Source organism: Colletotrichum tamarilloi, assembly GCF_030869305.1.
Source record: "Colletotrichum tamarilloi strain Tom-12 chromosome Unknown Scaffold_5.1, whole genome shotgun sequence".
NCBI classification, from domain to species: Eukaryota; Fungi; Ascomycota; class Sordariomycetes; order Glomerellales; family Glomerellaceae; genus Colletotrichum; species Colletotrichum tamarilloi.
Genome location: NW_026849388.1, coordinates 137,594 through 152,796, shown reverse-complemented (window position 1 = coordinate 152,796; position 15,203 = coordinate 137,594). Strand labels below are relative to the sequence as shown.

At 53.6% G+C, this 15,203-nt stretch overlaps 5 protein-coding genes across 5 annotated transcripts; 2 read left to right on the top strand and 3 right to left on the bottom strand.

Annotated features, from left to right (window-relative positions):
• Window positions 1–632: 632 nt before the first annotated feature.
• Window positions 633–1,385, bottom strand: CTAM01_02155 (uncharacterized protein; the record flags this gene model as incomplete). The annotated part of the gene is made up of 1 exon (XM_060518194.1): window positions 633–1,385. The coding sequence occupies one exon, from the start codon at window positions 1,383–1,385 to the stop codon at window positions 633–635; it is 753 nt and encodes a 250-aa protein (XP_060386827.1).
• Window positions 1,386–3,356: 1,971 nt separating this feature from the next.
• Window positions 3,357–4,502, top strand: CTAM01_02154 (NAD dependent epimerase/dehydratase; the record flags this gene model as incomplete). The annotated part of the gene is made up of 2 exons (XM_060518193.1): window positions 3,357–3,378; window positions 3,499–4,502. 2 exons carry the CDS (start codon window positions 3,357–3,359, stop codon window positions 4,500–4,502), a joined length of 1,026 nt encoding a protein of 341 aa, XP_060386826.1.
• Window positions 4,503–5,299: 797 nt separating this feature from the next.
• Window positions 5,300–7,111, bottom strand: CTAM01_02153 (uncharacterized protein; the record flags this gene model as incomplete). Its single annotated transcript, XM_060518192.1, has 4 exons — window positions 5,300–5,868; window positions 6,210–6,668; window positions 6,737–6,829; window positions 6,898–7,111. The coding sequence occupies 4 exons, from the start codon at window positions 7,109–7,111 to the stop codon at window positions 5,300–5,302; spliced, it is 1,335 nt and encodes a 444-aa protein (XP_060386825.1).
• A 1,930-nt stretch (window positions 7,112–9,041) lies between these two features.
• On the bottom strand, window positions 9,042–12,780 carry CTAM01_02152 (glycerophosphoryl diester phosphodiesterase; the record flags this gene model as incomplete). The annotated part of the gene is made up of 4 exons (XM_060518191.1): window positions 9,042–9,182; window positions 9,244–12,443; window positions 12,503–12,621; window positions 12,764–12,780. The coding sequence occupies 4 exons, from the start codon at window positions 12,778–12,780 to the stop codon at window positions 9,042–9,044; spliced, it is 3,477 nt and encodes a 1,158-aa protein (XP_060386824.1).
• A 762-nt stretch (window positions 12,781–13,542) lies between these two features.
• On the top strand, window positions 13,543–13,812 carry CTAM01_02151 (uncharacterized protein; the record flags this gene model as incomplete). The annotated part of the gene is made up of 1 exon (XM_060518190.1): window positions 13,543–13,812. One exon carries the CDS (start codon window positions 13,543–13,545, stop codon window positions 13,810–13,812), a length of 270 nt encoding a protein of 89 aa, XP_060386823.1.
• Window positions 13,813–15,203: the final 1,391 nt, after the last annotated feature.

The window sequence follows — 15,203 nt, the reverse complement described above, 5'->3', positions numbered from 1 at the left end:
AGTTTCGCCCGGATTTGAGGAGCCGTCGGAAATAAGGGGTGGTAAGTAAATGGCGCGCCGCCTGGCGGGAGGCTGCAGTGAATCCGACGGGTTTCCATGATGTTTGCTGGCTCAGCTCCGCTCCACCAGGCTGCAGCGAACGTGCCGGTCCTTTATTTTCGAGGAGGGCGTTAGCTGAGCGATGTGTGCTTATGCAACCTCCCGTCGAAGGCCTTCTGAACGGGGCAAGCAAGGCTTCTTATTTTATAGGAATATGTCGATCTAGCAGAGGCGGTGATTATTCTTGTTGGAGCTGGATTTGGAATCAAGACTCCAAGTAAACCGGAAGCTGCGTATGGCTGGCGTAAGCAGTTTCCTTTTGACACTTTCAACTGCAGGTTTCTTTTTACGGCAGGGGCACAGGCATAATGAACTCTGAAAAGGATAATTAATGCCTTTCTTCAATTAATTGGCATTACAGGCAGTATCTCGCTATGTCCAGTGGCCCGCCAGCGGCAGTTTCTTTCCCTTAGAACGCGACTCGACCTTTTGAACGAAGAGTCTGATGTTTCCCTCCAGATACTTGGTGAAGAGACTTGTGTCGCGTAATGCCACTTCTGTCGTGCCGATCTCACAGATCGCCCCCGGAATCTTCAGGATGCTCTTGTTATTGTCTCTGTTATCGATTCGGCCCTCACACGGGCAAGCAAGCGTTGAAGGTGGCTCAGGTCCGCATAGTATGGGTATTCTGATTCCAATGGCCATTGCTTGAGGGTCACGTATAAAGTATGAGACGCATTATCCAGACCGTTAGTACGTGCCCAGACCTCAGCAGCATTCAGTGCCATCGACCACAACGTCTCGGTGTGCGGGTCTGACGAGTGGATGTGATAGACACCACTGTCGTCTCCTCCGAGGCCAGTAAGATTCTCTTTGGCAAACTTGACATCACCCGAAGGCTTTGCACAGAACCACAATTCGCCAATGACGAGGTGCCACTTCTCCAAGTCGAGTAGAGAAACGAGGAAGTCGACTAGTATCTCGACGTAGTCAATGTGAAGGATGGTCGTTTCCATCCTTTTCGAGTAGGTCTCATTGAGGCATCTAGGGCCACCTTGCAGTAGTTGCTCTTTCTGGTTCGATGAGTCTTGATGTGCCTTGGCCGCGAATTCCTGAATGGAATTGCTGCGTTCGACGTGGGGAAGAAATGAGGCAGCAGTTTCCTGGACGCATTTGATCATGGTTGAAGGACATTTGCGCAGCGAAGTGTCATCTGGTAAAGCTTGGTCTTTCTGAATGGCAGCGGACGAAGGCGTGACGTTGGCGGGATCGCTTTCCCTGATCTTCATCCAAGACGGGATGTCATGCTCGGTGACTGGCTTATCGTTTTGGGGATCTTCGGCCATGGTTGTGGTGAATTGATGAGACCAGTGTAAAGATGAGGCTTTTTCGGTCTTGTGACTGACCATTTGTTAGATTTCAAAAGCATTTCTCCGGTGACGGGGAGGTCAACTTACCACTTTGGCGGGCGTCAGTGACGGGATCGCGAGGCGCTTAGTCGCTGATTCTGTTCAAAGCCAGTCAAAGCTGAGTGAAGTATGCTGATGAAAGTTAGCCTCTTGATCAAAAAGTTTTCCTGGACAGTGAGCAAATCCGATGCTCAATAAGACATACTTTGGACCTTGACGGAGGAACGGAGAGCGGAAGAGGTGAAACGGAACCTGAGGGGAGAAAGGATAGTAGTGAGATTATGAAGAGAGAGAAAAGGAAGAAAAGCCTGAAGAGGTAGAAGAGTGAGATAGGTAAGAAGGGCACAGGGTGGGGAAGGAAGAGGTTGAAGGAAGAGTAAAGCGAGGAAGGAGTAGAGTCAAGAATGGCCTGAGTAGGAAGGAGATACATAAGGGAAGGAGAGAGTGGCTGGCGAGTAAGATGGAATAGATGGCGAGGTATCTACAGAACAGAGAAAGCATCTTACCTGAGCTGTGATCGCGAGTTTGGTTGACAGTAGGAAGGAGCTTTGCAGGCTGCTTGACTAGGTGCTATCCATGACGGTGGGGTCTGGTAGAATGAGTCTCGAGAAATGAAATTTCAGTCGCAGACAGGCCGCCTGTCTGGGACAGTTTAAAGTCTTGTCCAAATATTATGATGATGGTGGAAAAGTTCGGAAATGAGAATGAGTGTCGAATTGGGCTGTTGAGAAGTAGGCCAGGGGAGCAAAGGACCCAGCTATTTTGACTGTATGCCATCGTCACTCCTGGTGCCCACGCTTATGTGATGCCTGCCTTCCACAGTCGCATGCCATCATGATATTGCCTAAGGTACCTAAGTGCCATCAGGCAGGGCAAGATTCTTGAGATACCCAATGCAAAGTATCGGAGCGCCGGCTGCCGGTAAGGTGGGTCTCCCGTCTGTTGAGCTCCTGCCGCGTTAGCCCCCGTCTACCGTGCCTGCCCTACCTTAGGCCTTTCGAAATCGCACCTCCGTTCTCTACAGCAGGTGATTTAAGTCACATCGATTTCAACCTTAAATTTCACTTTCACTCTAGGTAAAGGTCTGCTGCGCCTCGATCAATCTCCAACCTCTTCTCGGTAAGTCCAGGCTGTAGATATCGGTTCCCTGAGTGAGGATAGGTACTTACCAACTTCCTTTCCGTCAAAACAGACCTATTTAGACCAACCCGATACAAAAGAAGAAGTCAAAACCCCCAGTACTCGTCAGCATGGCCAGCCCCATCCCCTGGATCCTTGCCATGTTCGCCCGAGAGGCGTAGGCCAACCAAGGGCCCTCCTATCAACCCTTCCGCCTCACGGTCCCTCGAGGAGGTATAGCTATCATCTATGCCGAAACCCAGGGATTCAGCCGCATCCCGCAGCCTCTTGTCCTCCGGGTTAAGATGCCTGCCCGCGCCCCCCCGCACAACATTGAAGTCTCGCACATCATGGATGGCGATGTTGGTGCTTACATCGCCAGCCGAAGTAATCGGGGCCGGACCACCTGCGAGGAGATGAGCGAATCGATGGCGCCCTGGAAGACTGGGATGACGCGACGCTTTTGGTGCCCCACGCAACCCGCGTTGGGACCTGAATGGAATTATGCAGTACAAGTGTGGTGGGTGCGCGGGGGTCGAGAGAGCGGGGCATTGGTTGGGGGTTGTTAATCATCATGCAATGGAGGGGTAAAGTGACGGCGTCTTGGGTGATGGAGGGGTCGAGCTGTACCTGAGGGAAGGATAAAAGGGTTCAATGTGTCTGAGTAAAGTTAGAAATTCAATACATTTGATACGAAGAATCATTGAAGCCGCAACATTGACTCATCCATACTAATTAGAAACATTCAAGAACAGCCATTGAGAGCCATTGAGATATACAAACGACAAAATGACCAAGATTCTCCTTACAGGTAAGTGACGAGTGAGATCACGGCCGCACTCCCAGCATCCTCCACAGCAAACCGCTTCTCTCCTGCGGGCGAGAAGCTCTCAATGCGACTCCAGAACACAATACACTAACACATCACCAGGTGGCTCCGGCTTCATCGCCGCCCACATCCTCGAACAGCTCCTCGCGCGCGGCCACTCCGTCGTGACGACCGTCCGCTCAGAGGACAAGGCCCAGCGCATCCGCGACGCCCACAAGGACCTCGACGCCTCCCGCCTCCACGTCGCCATCGTCCCGGACATTGCGCGCCCCGACGCCTTTGACGAGGTCGTCAAGACCCCCGGCCTCGAGGCCGTCCTGCACACCGCCAGCCCCTTCCACTTCAAGTGGACCGACGCCCAAAAGGAGCTCATCGACCCGGCCGTCGTCGGCACCACGGCCATCCTCAAGGCCCTCAAGCGGGACGCGCCGGGCGTCAAGAGGGTGGTTGTCACCTCGAGCTTCGCGTCCGTCATTGACGAGGCCAAGACGGAGGACCCCAACACCATCTTCACCGAGGAGTTCTGGAACCCCGTCACCGTCGAAGATATCGGGCGCAGTCCCGCGACGGCGTACCGTGCCTCCAAGAAGCTCGCCGAAAAGGCCGCGTGGGATTTCGTAAATGACGAGAAGCCCGGCTTCGACCTCGTCACGCTCACTCCCCCCCTCGTGCTGGGCCCTGTGGTGCACCACTTTGCGGACCTCGCCAGCATCAACACCTCCAACGAGCACGTCGTAGACCTAGTCAAGGGCAAGTGGAAGGACGCCGTGGCGCCGACGGGCGCGGCGTACCTCTGGATCGACGTGCGAGACCTGGCGCTCTCGCACATTTTGGCGCTGGAGAAGCCCGAGGCCGGCGGCAAGAGGCTCTTCACGACGGCCGGATGGTTCAGCAACGCCGAGATTGCGCAGGTGGTGAGGAAGAACTTCCCCGAGCTGAAGGAAAGGTTGCCCGCGGAAGGCACCAAGGGCGGGGAGCTGCCGCCCAAGGATAAGGTGTACGGGTACGACAACAGCGCGACGGAGAAGATTCTGGGGATCAAGTGGAAGAGCTTGGAGGAGAGCATCACTGATTTGGTCAAGGATATCAAGGGGTTCGGGATCTAGACTACTGCCATATAACTTCGCAAGAGATAACGAATACATAAGACAAGAATCTTTCAACAGCCTCATGACTGATGTACGTGAAATGGTTGTGTGTTGCTTTTCGTAGTGCCGTCCTATTTCACTGAGCATTTTCACTCTTTGTGCCTGATATCTTAGATGTTTTATCAAACATGCGACGACAGAGGTCGCTTCTCTCTGTCCTTGATCTTTTGCAATCGTGAATTCGTTTTGAATTATACTATACTACTAGAATAAAGAAACGAGGATTAAAAAAGAAACGAACGCATGGGAGGGGAATACTGCACTTATAATTCACGCCCCTGCCCAGACTCGAATAGGTCGCCCCTCAGCCAACCCGGCCTCTGACTTCACTGTAGTATTCAATTTATTAGACCACTTGAACACCTGGTATACAGCTTGACCTGACCTCGCCGACCTAGATGGACGCTGCTGGGCTTGTAACAGAATTGGGACTGAGGAGGGGAATATACCCTTGGCCCATGGCTGCCCGGACAACTGCCTCAGGGAAAGGAGCGAGGCAAGCGGAAGAGCCCAAGAACATATTCATCCTTAAGGTTAGATATTCCGAAACGGATAATATTCTAACAACGCCAAAACCAAACAACCAGATAGCAATTCGTCTCTTCATGAGAACCATCTTACTCGCAGGGTCCGGAGGCTGCAGGTTCATGATCAGAACCAGTCCGTGGATCTCATACTGCCAATAGTCAAAACTTTTATTGCAAGAAACCACGTACCAAACTTATGCCAAATAGCCTCCAGTGCTTCAAAATCTTCTAAATAGTGGCATTCACCCCCCAAGGTCCAAACCCAGGCCAATGCTGCCCACCACCACCGCCTCCTCCTCCTCCTCCACCACCACCACCACCACCACCCCATCCATACGCATCAGGATCCAACATCCCCCTCCTCCCCATCCACCCGCCCCCAAGCCGATTATGCTCCTCACACAAACTACCATCCCGTCCCCTCACCTCAACCCCATTCCCACACCCCGGCCTCCGACACCTCGCGTGCGCAAGACAATACCGCGAACCACCCCCATTCACGCCGCCCGCCGCCGGCTCCGCGCAGCCCTCCTGACCGCACACGTGAGCCCTGCAGTACGGCGATAGCGGCAGGTTGAGGCTCAGCACGCCCAGCATCATCATCGTCTGCGACAGGACGACCGTCTCGCGGAGCTGCTGGCAGCCCTGGACGGAGCACTTGTGGTCGGTACAGTAGCGGCCCAGGGCGGACCGCTCGTTTTGGCAGCTGCGGTCTCGGCAGGTGTGGTCTAGGCAGAGGGTACCCCCTTCGACGACGCGGGCGTCGCAACCTGCTCTGCGGCAGCGGGTTGCCAGGTCTGGAATGATGAAGTCAGCTTACTTGCTCTGGGGGGGACTCGAAGAATAACCAGAGTCGAGGTCAGGGGTTCAGGGGCCGAGTATCGAGAAACGGCAAGAGGAGAAGAAGAGAAGAGGGGGCAGAACTCACGCTCCTCGCACATGTCCCTCACGTTCTCCCCATCCACATGTCGAAACCTCCCACACCCAGGCGTGCCACAAATCCTATGCCGATCACAGTAATCCCCAAACGCCCCATCCCTCTCACAATCCCTCCTCGCACACTTATGCCTCACGCAAAAACTACTCCCCTCCCACTTCCTCTCCCAGCACCCCTCCCGATCACACTCGTGCCTCTTACAATACCGTCCCGCCACGCCGCCCGCGTCCGGCATGTACCTCGTCTTGATCCTCCCGCAGCCCCTCTCCTCGCAGGTATGCGCCAAGCACGTCCCCTCGCCGGCGCCCGCCGCCCTCGCGTTGCCGCACGGCGGCTGCTGCTCGAATCGGCAGTGGTGCTCGCCGCAGTGGGCCGAGGGGACGCCGTGCTCGTTGACGTGGGCAAAGCGCCGGCAGCCGGGCGTGGCGCACATGCGGTGGCGGTCGCAGTGGCGGGAGGGGTCGTGGGCGTCGCCTGTCGCGCCGGGGCAGCGGGCTAGGCAACAGGGTGCGGCGCAGGTGTGGGAGGCGCAGAAGGAGGATGGAGGGGATTTCGGGTTTGTGCAGTCTTGGTGGTCGCAGCGGTGGTCTGGGCAGTATCTGTAGTCGGTGCCGTTGGGGTGGTTGCGCTGGTTAGCGCAGCCTTGTTGGATGCAGTTGTCTGGATGGTTGTTAGATGGATGATGGAGGCTTATGCCAGGGTAGAGGATGAGAGATGGGCAGACGTACGATACTGGGAACAGTACCTAAACTCTTTGGGGTCGTAGTTCTTGATGTAGTTGTTGCATCTAGCATCATTCATCATGCCTTGGCATAGAAGATCTAGCAAAAGGATCAGTTATCATATTTCAGGGGTATTATGATATCTTCGAGGTTCAGGGGCTACGTACGCTGTTGACAGTATCCCCTATTGTTAGTCCTCATGTTCAAACACGCAGCGTTATTATCAATCTTCTTGCAGCAATGGAGCTTGCAGAATCGAGATGGATAGCGGTTTCCATCTCTCGTCAAGGTCACCCTGGAATAGGGACACCGACCCGCGGGCGTTGCGTAGCTGCATAGTCTCTCCAACTCCTGAGGCGTGAGTCTCTTTCTCCTACTCATGGTGAGCTCCTGTGTCTCTGATCAATCGATGTAATGGAATATTTGATTTTTGTATGCAGATCCGGAGAGAAGAGTTTGTTCAAAAGATCTGACTCAGTGTGCCGGAAACTGAAGAGAAAATGAAGACGAAGTGGGAAAACGTTGCTCAGTATTAGTCCCCCCGGGCTTTTAAACTGCGAACCAAAACGCCTTCTTCAAAGTCCGCATAAAGTCGGTGAGCAACCACCCGCGAGGCAAATCAAGGCAACAGAGAACTCACGAGCAAAAAAATAGCTTTCTTGTGTGGAATGCGAGATATGATGGGGATATCTCAGGCCTGATGACATGGGGAAAAAGGCGGTGGTCGAGGTAGGACGACGGAGAGGGCTGCTCATGTGAGGCCCACGGCCGAGACCCGATCAGGCCTTCTTCTAAGAATACAAAAGAAACTCGTGACTTGGATGTGAAGGCGAGGAAGTCAAGTACTACAAACTCTTTGGATAAGGCCATCCGATGTCATGTTTGGTCTTGCTGTTGAGGAGGAGGCGGTGTGCCTCACGACGGTTACACGAAGATGTCGGTACCCGGGTTTTGGGGTTCAACGGTGAGTCTTTCTTCGGGAAGAAAAATTAGACTGATGGATGTTTGCTTTACACTGAAGAAGAGACGAGGTCACCGGGTTTGAGTCCTGAGATCTCCCATAGGCCATCTGATTAACAGATAATGGTTTCCGACAGCAACGTTAACTAATGATATTTATTCCTGTACACAGCAGGCATAGCCTTTGCGGTTCATATATGGTACACTTTACAAGATGTTCTCACCACTAAATGACGAGAGACCTGAAACCACTCACCTCAACAGGGCAGGAAAACGTTGCTCCTTGCGTATCACCGAGGACGAACTCAGCAACTCTCGACTTCAGGGACATTGCCAAGGATGACCCTACGGTAATCTCCTAAGCTGAAGGAAAGTACCCAGGATCAAAGAACAATGCCGCAAAAGCATACCCACTGTCCCAAAATCAACATATCCTTCATATCAGCAAAAGAATTGCGTCGAGGGGGAATCGAACCCCCGGCTCCCCGACGCTGCTTGGATGGCAACGGAGAATTTTACCACTAAACCATCGACGCAGATGATCCCGAATCGAACTTATCTCGATGCTGGGTGGTTGACAGTGATGGGTGGATGTGTAATTATATCCCTCAATTTGCAAAATTTCGACGAGGAAGCGGTTCCAGGGTTTGTGGTGGGTTGACGTTGGAGCTGTGGAGCTGTGGTGGATGGGTGGGGCTACACATGATTACCCAGGTTGTTAAAATCGCAAAATCGGAATAATCTTGGGGAAGAAAGATCGAACATGCGAGTTCAGATTTGTGCTGGTTCGTTCGCGCTGCGCTGGGTTGGATGGGCGTGATGGGTAAAGTGAACTCTTCGTAGTCGGTAGTTGTGAAACAAAAAACCACAACCGATTAGAGTCAGTATCATTCGGTGAGGCGAGGCAGGGGCCAAGCTTGGTACCTAGACTTCAAAACGAGTGAGACCATGCAGAAAGAACGGGCAAGGTAGTCTGTTGGACATGTCGGAATCAGCCTCTACAGAAGTTGCAAGTGAAGACCGCCCCCTCTCAACAGGTTGCACCTGAATCACATCTCGGCAATGGATGTCGGTACGATAAATGAGCAGGGCCACGTGGGGTCGCTCACTGTATTGTTCATAATCTACCCTCAAAAACCTGTCACGGGTTGCAAGAGGCTGTTTAAGCCTCTTCAGCTCTTTTCCCTTAATGTTGAAAGCTTGTCAAAACACAGTCGACCAGCTGGAATGCCACTTTTCCCTCCGGCGCGCTATGCCATGTAAAATATGTATCTCTCTCTCTCTTTCTCACACACACACACTCAGTTCTTCCCGTACTGTGGAACCGAAAACCGCACTCATATGCTTTCCTCTAAGCTGAATCACCCTCGGATCCCTCCTCAAGGTCTTCGCCAGTACCCTTGAGAACTTCGGCCTCGGTCGTCGTCAGGCCCTTCCTAATGGCGAGGACGTTGTCCACGATGACTGCATCGATGCCTTCCTTCACCTGGCGCTGCAAGAAACAGTTAGCATCACTTTCCATCCGTATCACATGTCAGACCATGCAGACTTACCTGGACCATGATGGGGTTGTTGTTCAATGTACCGTAACTGACACACAGCAGACCGCTTTCCTTGACGACGCGCACCAGCCGGGGGCTGTTAATGAGCGGCTCGGCGGCACTGACAATACCAATCAAGTTCCATCGGCTAGCGAAACGAATCGCCTCTTGAAGAGAGGACGCTCTGATATCACCGACAGGGCAGGTGCCCGCATCCGTCAAGAACATGATGGGGATGGAAGGCTGCTTGAAAGTCAAGCAAAGACAAATGTCCGGATTGAAGGAGCTGAAGATAATGTGCCTGTTGCCAGCAAGATCATAGACCTTGGACAGTACAGTGTCACAGAAGGAGTTGAGCTCGACGGCGTAAGTATCCATCTCCTGCTCCTCGCTCTCGTGGAGCATGGGGTACTTCATCTCAATGTTGAAGCCGATGTGCTCGGGGAGCTGTCGGAACAAGTCCTCCAATGTGGCAAATGGAGCTTGAATGAAGTTGCCTCTGGAGTTGGCTTTGTAGCCCTTGTTCTTGAAGTCGCGAGTGTGCTTCATGCGCTCTTCGCTGTGTCCGTTGAGGCCATCACCAGCGTAGCCCATGGACAAAGACCGCTGTCTAGGGCCAGGTGCGTTGTTTCTCACGCGCTCGATTCTCTCATTGACTGCGTTGACACTGTTGTTGACACCATTGGTGCGGTTTGAGTCGGGGTTGATGTGCAAAAACTGCTCCAGGGTCAAGGTATGAACCGGGGCATCGATACCCGTCTCACTGACAAGGAAGTCATGGTAAATAACCGGGACATGGTCCTTGGTAAGCTGAACATCGAATTCGACGTACTGCGCACCTAGGTTGGCTGCTGCGATGAATGAAGGTACCGTGTTCTCTCCAAGCTGGAGAGACTTGTTGCTCGTCATGTTCTTACCCATGCCGCGGTGACCAATGACCATCGTTGAAGCTAGCTTCTTCCAGTAGGTCTGCTGGGAGTTGATTTCCATGTTGGGATGCGAGAATGGCGTGACAACCAGGAAGTTAAAGTTGACAGTGCCAATGACATCCAAGTTGTTGGCCAAAATCGGCACACAGACATCACCCTGGAGGTTCATGCGCTTAGTGCCAAGTGTCGGCCTGATGGAAGACAACAGGGCCACACCACGTCCAATCTTGTTCTTCTCGTTTCCAGAGTAAGTTGGGACAATGTCAAACATCAGCTTGACCTGGGAAGGGTCCGCCGAAGTGAAAACGATAGGCTCTGTGGAGATGGTCTCGTGTACAGGCAAGTCAACAATGGTGGGCTCTCCCTTGGCGCCAGTGGCCGACACGACAATAGACAAGGCGGTGTCGAGTTCGGTCAAGTGGGCCTCGGTCAAGGGAACGCGGTCGAGTTTGACGGCCTCGATATTTTTGCGCATATCCATGGATCCGAGACTGACGAGAACCATGCTCTGATCGGTAAGGTATCGATGACCAAAGGTTTTGACCGGCTCAACGGGACGAATAGCACCATTTGACTTGCGACCATCGATCGAAGACATGTTCTCGGGAGACGAGGATCGAGGGGAGCTCTCATTGGAAATCTTGAGATTATTCGTAGGCTGGACAATCTCAGACTCGGCTTGAGTGGCGATGAGCCTGGCAATGTCGAGATGACCACGCAGGGCAGCGTGTTCCTTGGCGGTCCAACCAGATGAGTCGGCCTTGGCGACAACCGCGCCAGAATCAACCAGCAGTTGTACTATCGACAAGTGACCGTCAACAGCGGCGACATGGAGCGGAGTCCAGGCGTAGGTGTTCTCTGCAATCTCAAGGTCGGCTTTCTGTTCGTCGGTGCCGGCAATCAGCGACTTTGCAATTTCATCGTGGCCGAATCGGGCGGCAAGGTGCAGAGCGGTTTCACCCGTCTTATCCTGCCAGTTGATGTCGACTCCAGCTTCAACGAGCATCTCGACAATGACCTTGTAGTTGGACTTGGTGGCCATAGCGAGAACTGCACCAGATTTGGATACCGTTCGTCTCATCTCGGCCTTCCTGACACTCACACCCTGCCAGTTTTCGCCCTGAAGAAGGGCCTTGGTGGTCAGTGGATGTCCACCCACGACACTCAGGTGCAAAGGAGCATATCCCTCATTATCCTGCCACTCGGGGGCATCGATGCCATTCTCAACGTTGAATTGACCCCACTCCTGCATCTTGGCCATGATGACCTGGCACACGACGACGAAGCCGAAACGGGCGGCATAGTGAAGCGGCAGGCGTCCAAAGGAGTCTCTGGCGGTGAGCGCATCTCTGTGCTCAGGCTTGAGAGTGTCGAGTAGGTACATGAGAATCTGGACAGCCTCGTCATCTTTGCCGAGCAGCTTCGTCTCGTTTTGATTGAGTGCGCGGGGAACCACAGCCTGCGAGACTGCAGGCTGGAGGTCGTGAGAAGTGAACTGAGTGCCGATCGGGAAAGGATACGACTTCGGCTCATTGTCGGGATCAGACGACTTGGTTCTGCCAATGTGAATGACAAGTCGGTGAATGCAGTTGCGGTGGTTGATGTCCTCGGGCTCATAAATGGACGGCAGCTGCTCGATAAGATAGGCGATGCTCGCCTTGGATCTCGCAGCAATGGAACGCTGCAGGAGGTTGAGAAGCAAGCTCTGAGAAGACTGCTCACCCGTCACGTTGCCCTCGTCCAGTCCGGCCTTGAGTGAGTCGACATTGTCGTTACGGATGGCCTGCTCTAGAGTATCGAGTAGGTTTTGCGACAAAGTCAACATGGCCTTGGATGATGCGCGGCCTAGAGACCGCACTGACCTGTCTGACTTGGAGTCGTCAACGTTGCGGGCGTCACCCAGAGCGGAGATCCATTTGTTAATCTCAGTGAGGAGGCGTGTGCTCGTGGTGTCCTTAGCAAACGGCAAGGGGTCGACTTTTGTCGAGATGTATCGGTGCTGGGAAGCCGTCTCGGGGAGCTTCTTGTCGAGCTTCTTTGTGATTTTGACGAAGCCTCTGCGGTTGATCTCGGCGAACCAATTGAGGTTTCTCAGCATGATGCGCATCTCGTAGAGAGCGCCCATGAGCTCCTCGGTCTCATCCTCGTCGAGGTTGGAGACGACGTCGGGAACGCGGCCATAGCGGTCGCGCAACAGACTGAGACGGCGGACGGCCTCGCCAAGCTTGCGGTTGTAGAAAGAGTCGACGTCTTCGAGATTACGATCCAGGGCAAAGAAGAATTCTGCAAGATGTGGTCAGGGGATGGGCTGCGCCCTCACGGTCCGGTCCAAGTCCGCCCACCTGCAAGATCCACCGTCTCTCCGTTCTTGGCCGATTGCGCCGCGGCCTTGATCAACTTCTTCAGGCCCTTGTAATTGATGTAGAAGGCCGCCCACTCGGGGACTTGGTTGCGGGGGAGACTGCAGACAGCGTAAGCATAATTTTCCATGAAATAACAAGGCGGTCAGGTAAAGTAAAGGCAAGGCCAAAAATAGCAGAGATATCGGTTTCTGTCGGGTGAAGCGGCAAGGGTGAGAGAGAGGAATGGGGAGGAAGGCGCACTTTCTGCCGAACTTCATGCTGAAATGATGTCTGAGTCCGTTATCAGGGATTGGATGTGACGCTGTGGCGTCGGTTGGTAGTGATACTGTCTAGGCGATACAGCTTTTGAAAGAATGCTGCGGCAACAGATAAGGTGCTGACGAGAAAATAAGACGACAAGAGTGAATGATGATGCTAAACGGCTGCTTAGAGGCAGATAGACTCGCAGCCGCAATCACACATTCCCTCTTTTTCTCAGTTCTCGTAGGTGGTCGTGATTTTGGCTGGGGGATAAGTTGATGACGGTCGGAGGTTTGTTGTAAGAGGTGAGGTGAGGTGGTGAATGCGGTGAGTTGGAGAAGGTGCCAAAGACTTGAAGAAGAAACGAATCCACGTCAGTGTACCGGAGAAGACTTGAGTTACAGAAGGCACTATCCGCTTCTTCTTTGTCGCGACACGAAAAGAGAGGATCCAGAAGTCGAGGTCGCTCAGTCAGTCAGTCACGAGAGTCCCGTCGGTTTTTCCAGGTTCAAGGAGCTCCACATCCAGCTCGCCATTGACTGAAAAAGGGCGGAGAAGCAGTGACTGAGATGGCGTATCCCGTACGGTATTTGGTATTTGTCCAATGACTGGCTTACCGAATACACCTCTACAGAATCCAAAGGGAAGAAGAATGAGAAAAAAAGATCTGGGCCCCCTTTAGGAGAGCATCAGTGGGTTGGAGGGGGATTATGTATGAATGAACCAGAACTTCAGACCGACCGGCGCAAGGAGAGAGTGGATTGACAAGTGACGGAAGCATGCAACAGTACTTCCAGGTCTGCACCTCTGGTACCTCAGCACTTCACCTTACTGCAGCAGGGCCTAGCACGAGCAGGACACCAGGAGAAAAGAAGAGGTGTGGGAGGTGTGAGCTCATCTCAACCTCTACAGCGGCCGCATGGTATCCGGGGCCTTGGCACGCCGTACCTCTTTGTCGGTCGTCAGGTACCCCACACGCCAATTCGCGCTGTGGAGGGTACTGCCGAGCCCCGGCGCGACGACTCGAGACACGGTCGGGAGGTACCTGAGACACCCAAACCACCTTCCACCACCCAGCACCAGTCGCTTCTGAACGTGACGGCAGGCACGCAGGCACTCAGGCACAGCAAATGGCAATGGCAACCCAGCAAAAAAAACATACACAGTAAGGTTCCTTCCTGCCTCTGAAATGAGAGAAAGAACACTGTCCAAAACAGCTCGAGGTGTGGCGTTATCCGGTCGGTGAAGTCAGCCACTTGGAAGCCGCCGTTGACCGCCCATGGAGCGCCGCCCCTGTTTGATTCGCCAAGTCACGGGATGCTCGCCCCACCACGGCTTCAGCTGGCCGGCCTGTCCATGATCACCCCGCCGTTGATGTAGCACCAACACTGGCTATCCCGTCCTTTTCTCTTCTCTTCCGCTGCCTGTAAAAAGGTACAGTTGGGAAAGCTCACGTCACAGAGTGGAAGGAGGGATGAAAAGAGTCGCATGCTGACCTTGCTGGCTCAATTGATCATTTACACGTGTATGCCCTACCGACCGATGGTGGTGCACCGCAAGTGAGCCTGTACCGTTCACTAGTACCTAATAAACCAATTCTACTCACTTAGTGCACTGCACCGCGCTCCGCGCTCCCACCTCTCCGTAAGGTTAGGTACTTACTCCGTACTGTGTAGAGGTTGGCTCACTGGGCTGAAGGGCCTGAGGCGAGTCGGGGCCGCGTCCCGGGACACATCTCATCTCACATTCGAGCAGCCCTCCCGGCACGCCGGGTCAGATGGGCTGTCTAAAAATTCCAGACCGCCTCGCACGCTTGTCAGGTCGTCCGTCCTCATGACCTTTTCCACCCCCGGAGGACTCGCCGAAGGCGGGAAGGACCCTGGAACCGACATCGGTACCTGTCCGGTCAAACTGTACGTTTTGGCCGCCGTTGGAAGAAAAAAGTGCACCTGCATGCTTCTAAACATACGTCCATACCTTTTTGCGCGCGGGCTCTATTACTGTGCGTACCTATGTACGGGTACCCCTTGAGAGTCCTGACTCTTGCGCATACAAGTGACTGGTCCAAATTCATCGCGGCCCCAGGAATGACCTACACCAGACCCCACCCAGATCTGGTTCCGCGATGCATGTTCCAAGTTTTGGTTTTTTTTTAGGGGTCCTGTCACCTGGTCACTTTGGCCAGGGCAGGAGACCTCGGCATCCCGGCATCCATTCCTCTATTCATACAGTTTGCAAGATATTGGTTGATAATGAGAGGAATTGGGGGCCTCTTGCTTGATACCAATTCGGCTCTCACGGAGCTGCTAAGTCACTTTACTGCTGACTAGCCAAAAATTGCCAATGGCCTTTGCGGGTATAACGCCGATGGAACTCGAATGACGACTGACCAGCAAGGGCCCAACGGCGATCCACGGGGTAGGAGTTACAATGTCACATT